General features: G+C 41.5%; 1 protein-coding gene across 1 annotated transcript in view; it reads left to right on the forward strand.

Annotated features, from left to right (window-relative positions):
* Nucleotides 1–12,634, forward strand: part of TANGO6 (transport and golgi organization 6 homolog) — a 177,469-nt gene that overhangs the window by 71,697 nt on the left and 93,138 nt on the right. Inside the window, exons 13-14 of the mRNA XM_030863529.3 lie at nucleotides 1,074–1,589; nucleotides 3,912–3,969. Coding sequence (XP_030719389.1) covers nucleotides 1,074–1,589; nucleotides 3,912–3,969 — 574 coding nt within the window. The remainder of the gene's footprint in view (nucleotides 1–1,073; nucleotides 1,590–3,911; nucleotides 3,970–12,634) is intronic.

Below are 12,634 nucleotides of genomic sequence, written 5' to 3' on the forward strand. Positions count from 1 at the left end.
ACTGTGTTGCATGTGGATCTTCGTTCCCGGACCAGGGATTGAATGCATCCCCCTGCAGGAGCCAGACTTGTTGAGTTCACATCTTACCATCTTCTAGTTGTGTGACCTTAGACATGTTACCTAACTGTTCTATGCCTCAGTTTCTCCCCTGTTTACCCATCTCTTTCTCTCTCTCTCCTGCATTGGGTCTTTGTTGCTGCGTGCGGGCTTTCTCTAGTTGCAGAGAGCAGGGTCTACTCTTTGTTGCAGTGCACGGTCTTCTCATGGCAGTAGCTTCTCTCGTTGCAGAGCACGGGCTCTAGGTACGTGGGCTTCAGTAGTTGTGGCGTGTGGGCTCAGCACTTGTGGCTCGTGGGCTTTAGAGCGCAGGCTCAGTAGTTGTGGAGCATGGACTTAGTTGCTCCATGGCATGTGGGATCTTCCTGGACCAGGAATCGAACCCATGTCCCCTGCATTGGCAGGCAGACTCTTGACCACTGTGCCACCATGGAAGTCCCTCCCCCCATTTAAAATATAAATAATAATAGTAACTAGATCATAGGGCCATGAATATGTATGTGTATTTTTTGTTTATTGTATTTATTTTTAAAACACACACATAGCACTGTGTATCAGGCACTAAGTACTTTGCTAATATGAACTCATCTTTTTATGGCAAAAGGGACATGAAATTAAAAAATACAGTAATACAATAAAAATCAAAATATAAAAGAATTTCACCATACGACTGGTTAATGCAAATTAAAATAATAAGCAGCCATGTTTTGCCCATCAGATTGTAAAAATTAAGACTAATTTTATGCGGGGGAGTGGGGAGGGAAAAAAAGAGTAATAATTTGCATTACTGATATATGTTTTTTAACTTAGAAAAGTACCTGCACAATATTCAATAAATGTTAGCTGTAATTATTCGACCATAGTATGAGAGTACCAGACTCAGGCTATATGCTGGTTGCACCAGGAACAAGGTTTCATTCCTACCCCTTTTTCTCAGGATCTGTTGCCTTGTGCTGAGGTCATATTAACATCCGCTATGTTAATTTGGATTTGGCATTTTTCATTTCATTTTATAGTTGAAGTCAAGTGAATTTGCCATTCTGAAGCAATTGCTGCCTCTATTGGAGAAGGTCTCCAACACATACCCTGACCCTGTCATCCAAGAACTCGCCGTTGATCTCCGCATCACCATCTCTACCCATGGAGCCTTTTCCACTGAGGCTGTCAGTGTGGCTGCCCAGAGTACCCTGAACAAAAAGGATCCAGGAGGGAAAAGGGAAGAGCAGCAACAAACCAGTGATGAAAGATACAGCAATGTGTCTTATCACCACCTTGAACAACAGCGAAGCCATTGCACATCCAACCAAACAAGCCTGACACCTAATGCTCCACTCATTCCTCAGGAAGTCCGTGAGCCCAGCATCACTACAAACCAGAAATCAGGAAGCATAACCACAGAACAGCTCCAGGAGGCTCTTTTATCAGCTTATGATCCTCAAATTCCAACACGGGCTGCTGCCCTGAGAACTCTTTCTCGCTGGATAGAACAGAGAGAACCAAAAGCCCTTGAGATGCAGGAGAAGCTTCTCAAGGTGAGTAGAACACCACACACACGCATATGCACACACACACACACACACACACGGTAAGACCACTTTCCAGGAGCCTTGACTTGTATCAAGCACTGTCCTAGGCCACCCTTGGGGAAATTGTAATTGTTCTATGGAGGCAAGACTCAGACACAGGAAAGACTTAGATACACATGAGACTCAATTGAACACGAGCAGAGTGTCAGAACTTTTACAGGCAAGAAACCCTGTGGACAGTCAGGAGAAGGAGAGAGTTGAAAATCTGGAGGAAGTAGATGTTGACATGGCTTCACAAACTAGTAAGGTTTGAGCCAATGAAAGAAGACCCTGAGCAAATTCTCAGAGCAAATTCCTTTTCTGGTAGATAAGGCCACTTTCAACACTGTGACCAGCCAAGATAAGCCACCTGTTTTTTCTGGGCCCCTTTCAGAGGGGCTTTGGACAGAACTGGGTCCCCTCCCCACTTTCCCTCCATCACAGTGAAAAGGCTGTTCTTTATATCGTGGATTTACATGGGAGACTGTATATGCTTAGTTGGGGATCTTTTCCCTTTTGTGGAAATTGTCCTAACTTCAGTATGGGTTAGAGATTAAGAGCCAAGGGTCTAGAGACGACTGATCAAATCGCAGATCATTTTCTTGGACAAAGTCACTTAAACTTTCTGAGCCTCAATTTTTACATCTGTAAAGTGAGGATAATTGTAACTGGACGCACTTTATGTTGAAAGATTTAAAATAAAATAATTTGGGAATTCCCTGGCATCCAATGGTTAGGACTTGGCGCTTTCACTGCCGGGGCCCCAGGTTCAGTCTCTGATCAGGGAACTAAGATCCCGCAAGCCGCACCGCACAGCCTACACAAATAAATACGTAAATAAAATAATCCATGTAAAGCATGAATTATAGTGGCAAGCACATAATGAGCACCCAATAAAGGTTTAGTAGTATAATTATTACTATTATTTTTTCCATATACTCTAGCCATTAGACTAAGAATTATAATTCTGATTGAAAACATTTATTTTTAGTCACTAAGGTTTTAGAACCAGTAGTGTAATGATAACTTCTGTTTATTGAGCCAGGCCCTATGCCTTTCAGACATTATCTCTAATCCTGGCAATGACCAAAATATTAACATTATCCTCATTTTATAGATGAGAAAACTGAGGCACAGAAATGTGCCAAGGATTTGCTGTCATTGAAATGTTGCTGAAAACCTCAAATTATATATCTCCTTTGAGTAATCATTAAAAATATGCCTTCACACACCTATTTAGATGGTTGATGCTATGAACATCTTTGGAGTTTTCTTTAGCTAACTTAACTTTCATCTGCTATGTATAATTGGTCATCAAGTCCTGTCAATTCTTTTTTCAAGAAGTCTTTCAAATCTATCTGTTCCACTTCATTCCCATGGCTACTACCCTGGATTAAGCTTCTCTTACGCCATACATGATTTCCACCCCTTCCAACCTGGCCATCTTCCCAACTTAACTAATCTTGAGCTCTCCCTAACATGCCACAGATATGGAGACCAGCAGTATCAAGTTGATATCAAGAATTGCTGTTCCTGTAAAGGACACATCACTATATATGGAAAGACACCCCCCCTCTTCTAGATACCAAGCAGGAAGGACATGGGCATATGGCCACTATCTTCCTCTGGCCCTTCTGTTAGGGCCTAAGCCTAACATGTCAACTGTCATATCTTCTAGATAAGCAGTACCCACTGCGGTTGATGTGCCCTGGTGGGTTCCTAAATTATGAGATGTGTTGAGAGTAATTTGTTACTGATGTCAGTTGAAGTGCTGAAATTTGCAAAAGATATTTAAAAATAGAACAGATTCAAGGTTATCCCAATAATATCTCCATCTTGCACTTGCATTTCCATACACTTTCTGAGTGCAAGAGAAAAGGATCAAATTACAGCAGGTGTGCCATTAATTGGACATAACCCCGAACCTGGCCTCTGTGTGTCAGGGCCTGTAGTCTGTCAGGTCATATCTAAGAATGGGCTATCCACAGTGGGCTATAGTGGAAAAAATGTTGAGGATTGTTCTTCCAGATTTTGGCTTCCATGCCTATTCTTGGTATATACTCAACAACTTCAAGAAGTTCTCCCCTATAATCGCTACCCTCTTTTAGCTATTGTAACAATGGGACTTCAAACGTATATACTGTTTTCCCCACAAGATTCTGAAGTCAGACCGATATCTCGCTACAACAAAGACGAAGAAAAGCATTTTTTTTTTTTGAGGCTGCTCTGAGGGTAGCAATCTTGCTTGCTGTTTGTGAATCATATCACTACTGTGTTCTGTGGTTACAGATATTCTTGGAGAACTTGGAGCATGAAGACACCTTTATATATCTGTCTGCCATTCAGGGTAAGTTAGTCCTGGTTAAAGGACTTTGAGTTTGTGGACCAAAGATTATATCATGTATGTTTGCACAAAATCTCTAAATTCCTAGAGCCACAAGCTGTTGGACATTTTGTCCCTCTTCCTGTCTCCTAGCTAGGACTTGATTTCAGTCATGATAATAATATTCCTGGAGAGTTCCTAAAGGGGTCCTAGAGAGTTTTAGTATCTCATAATGATAAGGAAGCCTTTATTTATGCTTACTTATCATTCTATAGATTAAATCCCATTTCCTCTAATTCAAGGAGGTAAAGAATGGCTCACACGTGAGCTCTCATTATGTTGGCCTTTTAGGAACCTGACTACCGTCACTGTGCACCTTTGTCCTGTCTTTGTATTTATTTATTTATTTATTTATTTTTGGCTGTGTTGGGTCTTCATTGCTGCACATGGGCCCTCTCTAGTTGAAGTGAGCAGGGGCCACCCTTCATTGCAGTTCACGGGCCTCTCATTGTGGTGGCCTCTCCCGTTGGGAGCACGGGCTCTAGGTGTGAGGGCTCAGTAGTTGTGGCACACGTTCCCAGCTGCTCCGTGACATGTGGGATCTTCCCGGACCAGGGCTTGAACCCGTGTCCCCTGCATTGGCAGGCGGACTCCTAACCACTGTGCCACCAGGGAAGCCCTGCTCTGTCTTTAAGCTAAAAGAATCTCAGGATATATAATATTTCATCATCAAAACATTTTTTGCAATAATTTTATTTCTCTTTTGTGATTCTTTGTTGTTCTCATCTCCATTAATTTGTGGATTTCAAATCTAGAGAGAGGCCTCATGAAAAGGGGTAAGAAACAGACACGGTGAGAAGGCAGAATTAGCTCACAGTTTCTCTTGGCTCCATCAGTGTGGTGTAGTCCTCAGGGGCTGGGGGCTGGAGATGGATCACCGGGATGCACCACCCTTTCCCCTGCTTCTCAGCTGTATGAACTTTGGCAAATTACTTAATCCCTCTGGGCTTCAATTTCTTACCTGTAAAAAGGGAGCTAAATAGGAAAGTAAAATGGTACAGCTGCTTTAGAAAACAATCTGGCAGTTCCTTGAAAAGATAAATGTAGAGTTGTCACTTGACCCAGCAATTCTAAGTATTCACGCATGAGAAATGAAAACATATGTCCACACAAAAACTTGTACATGAATGTTCATAATAGCCAAAAGGTGGAAACAATCCAAATGTCCACCATTTGATGAATGGATAGACAAAATGTGGTATATATTTACAATGGAATATTATTCAGCCAGAAATAATAATGAAGTACTGAGACATGTTACAGCATGGATTAACCTTGAAAACATTATAGGTGAAAGAAGCCAGTCACAAAAAAACACATATTGTATGGTTCCTTTATATGAAATGTCCAGAATAGGTAAATTTATGGAGACAGAAAGTAGATTAGCAGTTATCTAGGTCTAGGGAGAAAGGGGAAAGGTTTGGGAGGTGATAGCTAAAGGGTACAGGGTTTCCTTGTGGGGTGATGAAAACATTCTAAAATTGATTGTGGTGATGTTTGTACAGCTCTGTTAGTATGCTAGGAACTACTGAATTGTATACTTTAAATTGGTGAATTTTATGGTATGTGAATTGTATCTCAATAAAGCTATCACCAAAAAAATAATAAAATAAAATTTAATGAGGATAAGCTGGGACAAAGTGAGAGAGTGGCATTGACATATATACACTACCAAATGTAAAACAGGTAGCTAGTGGGAAGCTGCTGCATAGCACAGGGAGATCAGCTCGGTGCTTTGTGACCACCTAGAAGGGTGGGATAGGGTGGGTGGGAAGGAGACACAAGAGGGAGGGGATATGGGGATATATGTATATGTATGGCTGATTCACTTTGTTATAAAGCAGGAACTAACACAACAATGTAAAGTAATTATACTCCAATAAAGATGTTTAAAAAAAATTTAATGAGGAGGAGAGGGATAAAACTGTCAGAGATTAAGGAGATTAAATATTATATGATAGATAGGATCCTGGAACAGAAAAAGGACACTAGAGAAAAACTAAGAGAATCTGAGTAAATTATTGACTTTAGTTGATAATGAAATGTCAGTATTAGTTCATTAATTGTGATAATGTACCATGCTAATGTAAAACTTAATAATAGGGGCAACTGGGTATGCAGTATATGGGAACCCTCTGTGTAACTTCTCAATAAATCCATAAATCTAAAACTATTCTATCATTCAAAGTTTATAAAGGGGGCTAACATTAAATGAGTTAATATCTTGAAAGTGCTTAGTGCATATTAAATGTTCGATATGTTAGCTATTATGATTTTAATGTTATCATCATCATCATATCACTACTATTTCTGTTGTTAGATTGCTAGGTAATAATGTGGTGATATGTGTAACTTCTCAGAGCTAAAGCTTGAGTAGGTCGATTCTGTCTGGTAGTTCCTGCTACATGATAGATTACTGCAACACCAGTATTATTTATTTATTATCATGTATTATCACTCATTTATTATCATTCATGAATCTGTAGACAAATGGGGTTCAGCTGACCTGGTCTGGGCTGGGCAGCCCTGCCACTCCCTGCAGGTCGGTGGGCTGCAGTAGCTCTGCTACACCTGTTCCAGATGATCCCGGGTCCAGGGCCTCCCAGGGCGCATTTGTGTGGTGATGGCAGAAGTGTATGAGAGCAAGAATAAACTCGAGAGGCCTCTTCGGGGCTAAGCTTGGAACTGACAACCTATCGCTTCTGCCTCATTCTGATGGCTAAAGCAAGTCATGTGGCCCAACCCAAAAGTCAAGGGATGGAGAAATATACTCTGTCCCTTTAGTGGGACAAACTGCCAAGTCACGGAGCAAAGGACATGGATGCAGGGAGGGGTGGAGAATTGAAGCCGGTAATGCAGTCCTTCAGGCAAGGTTCTCTGTGAGCACAAAGGCACGTGCAGCGCCTTACTGGCTACTTATTTCTTGGTGTAGTTTGGGTATCCTCTATGCAGACCTGGAAGTTGAAACTTAAGAGAGAGTTCAGAGGGGAAAGTGTACAGCAATGAAGGCCTGAGCCTTGGAATTCATTCTTTACTCAACAAACATTTATCGTGCACCTACTATATAGTACAAAACACTTTCACAATGAGTTTCATGACTTGTTAAAAAACAAGAAGACATTCTTCAAAGGAGACAAAATAGGGCTTCCCTGCTGGCGCAGTGGTTGAGAGTCCGCCTGCCGATGCAGGGAACGTGGGTTCGTGCCCTGGTCCGGGAAGATCCCACATGCCGCTGAGCGGCTGGGCCCGTGAGGCCATGGCCGCTGAGCCTGCGCGTCCAGAGCCTGTGCTCTGCAACGGGAGAAGCCACAAAAGTGAGAGGCCCGGGTACTGTGCAAAAAAAAAAAAAAAAATGGAGACAAAATAACCAGTCACAAAGATAAAAGAACAGCTAGGCAGAGCAGAAGAGTGGAGCATGTCCAGAGAGAAAGTAATTACAGGCAGCTGAGAGGTCACAGAGACCAAGAACTGAGATAACCCTGAGGGCTCGATGGGACTCAGGAAGCCACATGACAATGAATGGCACTTATGGAAATCAAATAAATCAATGAGGCAAGAACCTAAAATGCTGATAATTAATAAGTCAGAAAACAAGTCATCCTGTACTTTTTCCAGGAAACTGTAACACTGTCAATGAGATGTTTCTCACTGATTTTTTTTTTTTCTCACTGATTTTTTTTTTGCACAAGATTTTCAGGAAGCAGTGGTGTGTCATTCTCATACAGCCTCTTAGCTGATTAACCCACTGAGCTCATTAGCCTATAGGGTCTGCTATAAAAATCACAACTGTTGGTTTTGTGTTTGTTTTTACTACTTTTAATTGGTGTGCTAATCAGTTAGTAGCTAATTTGGGGATGAAGGACGTGGGAGATAGAGGTCTAATTTCTGTTCTCTGGGCCCCATGGCACACAAATTTGAATTAATTGATGTTTTTGGTGTTTGTAATATGCACTTAAAGGCCAAGGCCTTAGGTGAATTTCCCATTAAGAAAGGAAAGAGCTGAATTTTCCCACCTGCATTGCCAATTTCGTTTGCCCAGGCCTAAAACTCCAGAGCCAAGCCATTCTAGATGCCCAGTCAGAAAGTCAGACAAGACCAGCCCATGTGTAAACGTCCTGTAGTACAAGGGGGCTTGGCTGTGGTTTGAGTAGCATTAGTTTTGGGGAGTACGAGTAAGTGTGTGTATAAAGTCTTACTCTTCTAGGCTGACTGAATGTTTCCATGTAAAAGTTACAAGGTATCCTTTGCTTGCTTTATTTGTTATTTTGGATCTCTTTTGTAATTTCTTACCAACTTTGTTTGCAGTCAAGGCACAGAGCAGAGGGGAATTAAATAAGCTCATTCATTCAACAGATATTTATTGATGCCTGATACAGGAATGTCTGATGTACATATTATCTGTACATCACAACAATCTGAGAACTAAATTCCCTATGAGTTAAAATTTAATTTTATGAAATACTGCATCTCTTTTTAGTCCTACTGAGAAAGTGATGGTTGACTTAGTTCTCATAGCAGCTGCTCCCAGACACTCAAGGTAGCTTCTTCGGGCAGAGAATTTTATACAAGTTGCTGAGTTCCACTTACAATCCAGAGTTTATAAATAGAACAGTTAATCTTAGACTGTGTCCTTTAAGTGTCTCTCCTTTTTAGACTTCTTATATACTCTTTTTCTCATTGTTTTATCATCATCATCATTATATAAGTTAATACATTCTTATTGTTTTAAAAACATTTAAATGGCAAGAAAGTGTATAAGATAAAAAGTGGCAGTCTTTCTCTTCTCCAAAATAGGACTTAAAATATGTCCTTAAGAGTCCCATAATGGGGACTTCCCTGATGGCACAGTGGTTAGGAATCCACCTGCCAGTGCAGGGGACACGGGTTTGAGCCCTGGTCTGGGAAGATCCCATATGCTGTGGAGCAGCTAAGCCCGTGCGCCACAACTGCTGAGCCTGCTTTCTAGAGCCCACGAGCCACAACTACTGAGCTTGTGTGCCACAACTACTGAGCCTTGTGCCACAACTACTGAACCCACGTGCCACAACTGCTGAAGCCCCCGCGCTCTAGAGCCCGTGCTTCTCAACAAGAGAAGCAACCACAATGAGAAACCCGCGTGCCACAATGAAGAGTAGCCTCTGCTCAACGCAACTAGAGAAAGCCCATGTGCAGCAACAAAGACCCAACTCAGCCAAAAATAAATAAATAAATAAAAATTTTAAAAAGTCTCATATGACTTGAGGATATGGGGAGGGGGAAGGGTAAGCTGTGACAAAACGAGAGAGTGGCATGGACATATAGACACTACCAAACGTAAAAATACATAGTTGGTGGGAAGCAGCCGCATAGCACAGGGAGATCAGCTCGGTGGTTTGTGACCACCTAGAGGGTTGGGATAGGGAGGGTGGGAGGGAGGGAGACGCCAGAGAGAAGAGATATGGGAACATATGTATATGTAAAACTGATTCACTTTGTCATAAAGCAGAAACTAACACACCATTGTAAAGCAATTATACTCCAATAAAGATGTTAAAAAAAAAGAGTCCCATAATGTATATTTGATGTTTGGGGCATTTTCCACATTTCAGTCTTAAAATAGATGTTCAGTAATGAATGTGATAAATAAATACATGATCTTCAAATAAGATATTATAGCTAAGTTATTTATCTTAGTGTGCATCTGCTTGTGTGTCCTCGCAGTCACTTTTAATTATTTAAAGAACATTTTGAAAGTAACACCAGTGATAGATGCATTTCAGGGATCCAAGTGATCCCCATCGGTGTCAAAAGAATCTTTGGACGAAACTACTAGGCTCGTGGAAAAAAGGAAAGAAACCCTAGGCTCTGAGCCAAGCATGGGAGGGAAAAGTATGCCAGTGTGTGTAGTGAAGAGAATCTAGACATCTTGACATGCTTGAACAAATTGCACTAACTCTTCTACCCTTTTCCTTTCACGGAAGAGTTTTCATTTCTGGCAAGAGAGCCAAGGGGAGGGAAGGCAAAAGGCCTGGAAGGGAGGAAAGTAGATACAAGGTGAAATTGTTTTTTACAGAGTTTCAAACTGAGCAGGGTTACAAGTCTTAATTTGTCAGAGACTGAACTCCCTATACATTCTCAGATTTCTACTTCAAATAAACTAAGTTGGGCAACCATTAACTGAAAATAATTCTATCCCTTGAAGGACCATCTAATTGGATCGGGCATTGAAATTTGGAATGTAGTCCTGTGAAGTTTATCATCTCCATTTATGTCCTTGAAATGGGAAGATTTCTTTTGTGTCCAGACCTTGTACCACCTAACTAAAAAATGGGCATTTAACGAATGTCTGTCATATATGCTAGCTCAGTAAATTCTTGAAGTAGTTCTGGGAAATAGACATTATCCCCATTTTTAAAACTTCTTATTTGAGATTTAATTTACACACCTGAAATTCACCCATTTAGAATGTGTAATTCAGTGGTTTCTGGTATATTTAGAGATTTGTGCAACCATCACCACTATCTAATTATAGAACTTTTCATCATCTCAAAAAGAAACCCTATATCCATTGTCAGTCATTTCCCATTCCTCACTCCCCCTTGTCCCTGGGAACCAGGGAGTGTCTCTATGGATTTGCCTGTTCTGGACTTTTCATAATATAGAATGTGTGGACTTTTTTTGTCTGGTCCTTTTCACTTAGCATAACATTTGTGAGGTTCATCCATGTTGTAGCATGTATCAGGACCTCATTCCTTTTCATGGCTGAATTATATTCCATTATACTATTGATTAACCACATTTTGTTTATCCATTCATCAGTTAATGGACATTTGAGTCGTTTTTACTTTTAAGCTGTTATGAGGAACACTGTAATGAATATTTGTGTACAAGTTTTTGTGTGGACATATGTTTTCTTTGCTCCTGGGTATGCATGAGGGAATGGAATTACTGGGTCATATAGTAATTCTATGTTTAACCCTGTGAGGAACTGTCAAACTGTTTTCCAAAGTGGCTGCACCATTTTACTTTCCCATGACCAATGTATGAGAGTTTCAATTTCTCTATATCCTGACCAATACTTGTTATTGTAGAAGATCCTTTTATTATAGCCATATTAGTAAGTATGAAGTGGTATCTCATTGTGATTTTTTTTTTTTTTTTTTTTGCTGTACACGGGCCTCTCTCTCACTGTTGTGGCCTCTCCCGTTGCGGAGCACAGGCTCCGGACGCGCAGGCTCAGCGGCCATGGCTCACGGGCCTAGCCGCTCCGCGGCATGTGGGATCTTCCCGGACCAGGGCACAAACCCGTGTGCCCTGCATCGGCAGGCGGACTCTAAACCACTGCGCCACCAGGGAATCCCGGCAGGCGGATTCTTAATCACTGCACCACCAGGGAAGCCCTAAAATTACTTAATTTAAAATAATACAAATTATGAGGCTGTGTAGAAATGGAACCCTTATACACTGCTGGTAGAAACATAAAATGGTGCAGCTCCTCTGCAAAACAGTCTGGCAGTTCTCAGAAGGTTAAACACAGTTACTGTACGATCCACCACTTCCACTCCTAGATATATACCCAAGAGAAATGAAAACATATATCCACACAAAAGCTTATATGTGGCCAAAAAGTAGTGTCGACAGAAAAAAATGCACAACCTAAAAGTTAAGAATTATGTTTTATTTGATGGGCTTTCTGAGGACTTCAAGCCCGGGACACTGCATCTCAGATAACTCTGAGAGATTGCTCTGAAGAGGTAAGGGAAGAGCCAGGATAAATAGGAGTTTTTGCAACAAAGACCAGGTAGTTGGAACATCAAAAGATTACTGTTAATTAAAACCAGATGTCAAGTTATGGAATTTAGTGCTTTTCTATGTATACGAAGATGCAAGAGTCTGGGCTCACTGGAATCATTCCCTTGACATGCACCTCAACTATCTGGGGCCAGCATCCTGTGCTTTCTCATCCTGAGTCTCCTCAGAGTGCACCATCAGGGGTGGCTGCAGCTGGGGTGGCTGCAGCAGTTAACTGCTAGATGGTGGGCTTCCTGTTTCTATTCTATGTTCCTCAGGGCTCATCATCAGGGAGGCTGTAATGTGATGGCTTGATGGCTGCAACATCCTTTGTTTACTGATAGGGCAGGCAATATTTTTCATTCACAGTAGAAGCAACCTAAGTATCTACCACCTGATGAATGGATAAATTAAATATGGCATACCTATGCAGTGGAATATTATTTAGTGATAAAAAAGAATGAAGTGGACTCCTGGTGGCGCAGTGGTTAAGAATCCACCTGCCAATGCAGGGGACATGGGTTCGAGCCCTGGTCCGGGAAGATCCCACATAACATGGAGCAGCTAAGCCTGTGAGCCACAACTACTGAGCCTGCGCTCTAGAGCCCACGAGCCAAAACTACTGAGCCCATGTGCCACAACTACTGAAGCCTGCATGCCTAGAGCCCATGCTCTGCAACAAGAGAAGCCACTGCAATGAGAAGCCCACACACTGCAATGAAGAGTAGCCCCCACTCGCCACAACTAGAGAAAGCCCACATGCAGGAATGAAGACCCAACACAGCCAAAAGAAAAAAATTATTTAAAACAAAAGAATGAAGTACTGATTCATGGTACAAAGTGGATGAACGTTCAAAAT

Source organism: Globicephala melas, chromosome 19, assembly GCF_963455315.2.
Source record: "Globicephala melas chromosome 19, mGloMel1.2, whole genome shotgun sequence".
NCBI lineage: Eukaryota > Metazoa > Chordata > Mammalia > Artiodactyla > Delphinidae > Globicephala > Globicephala melas.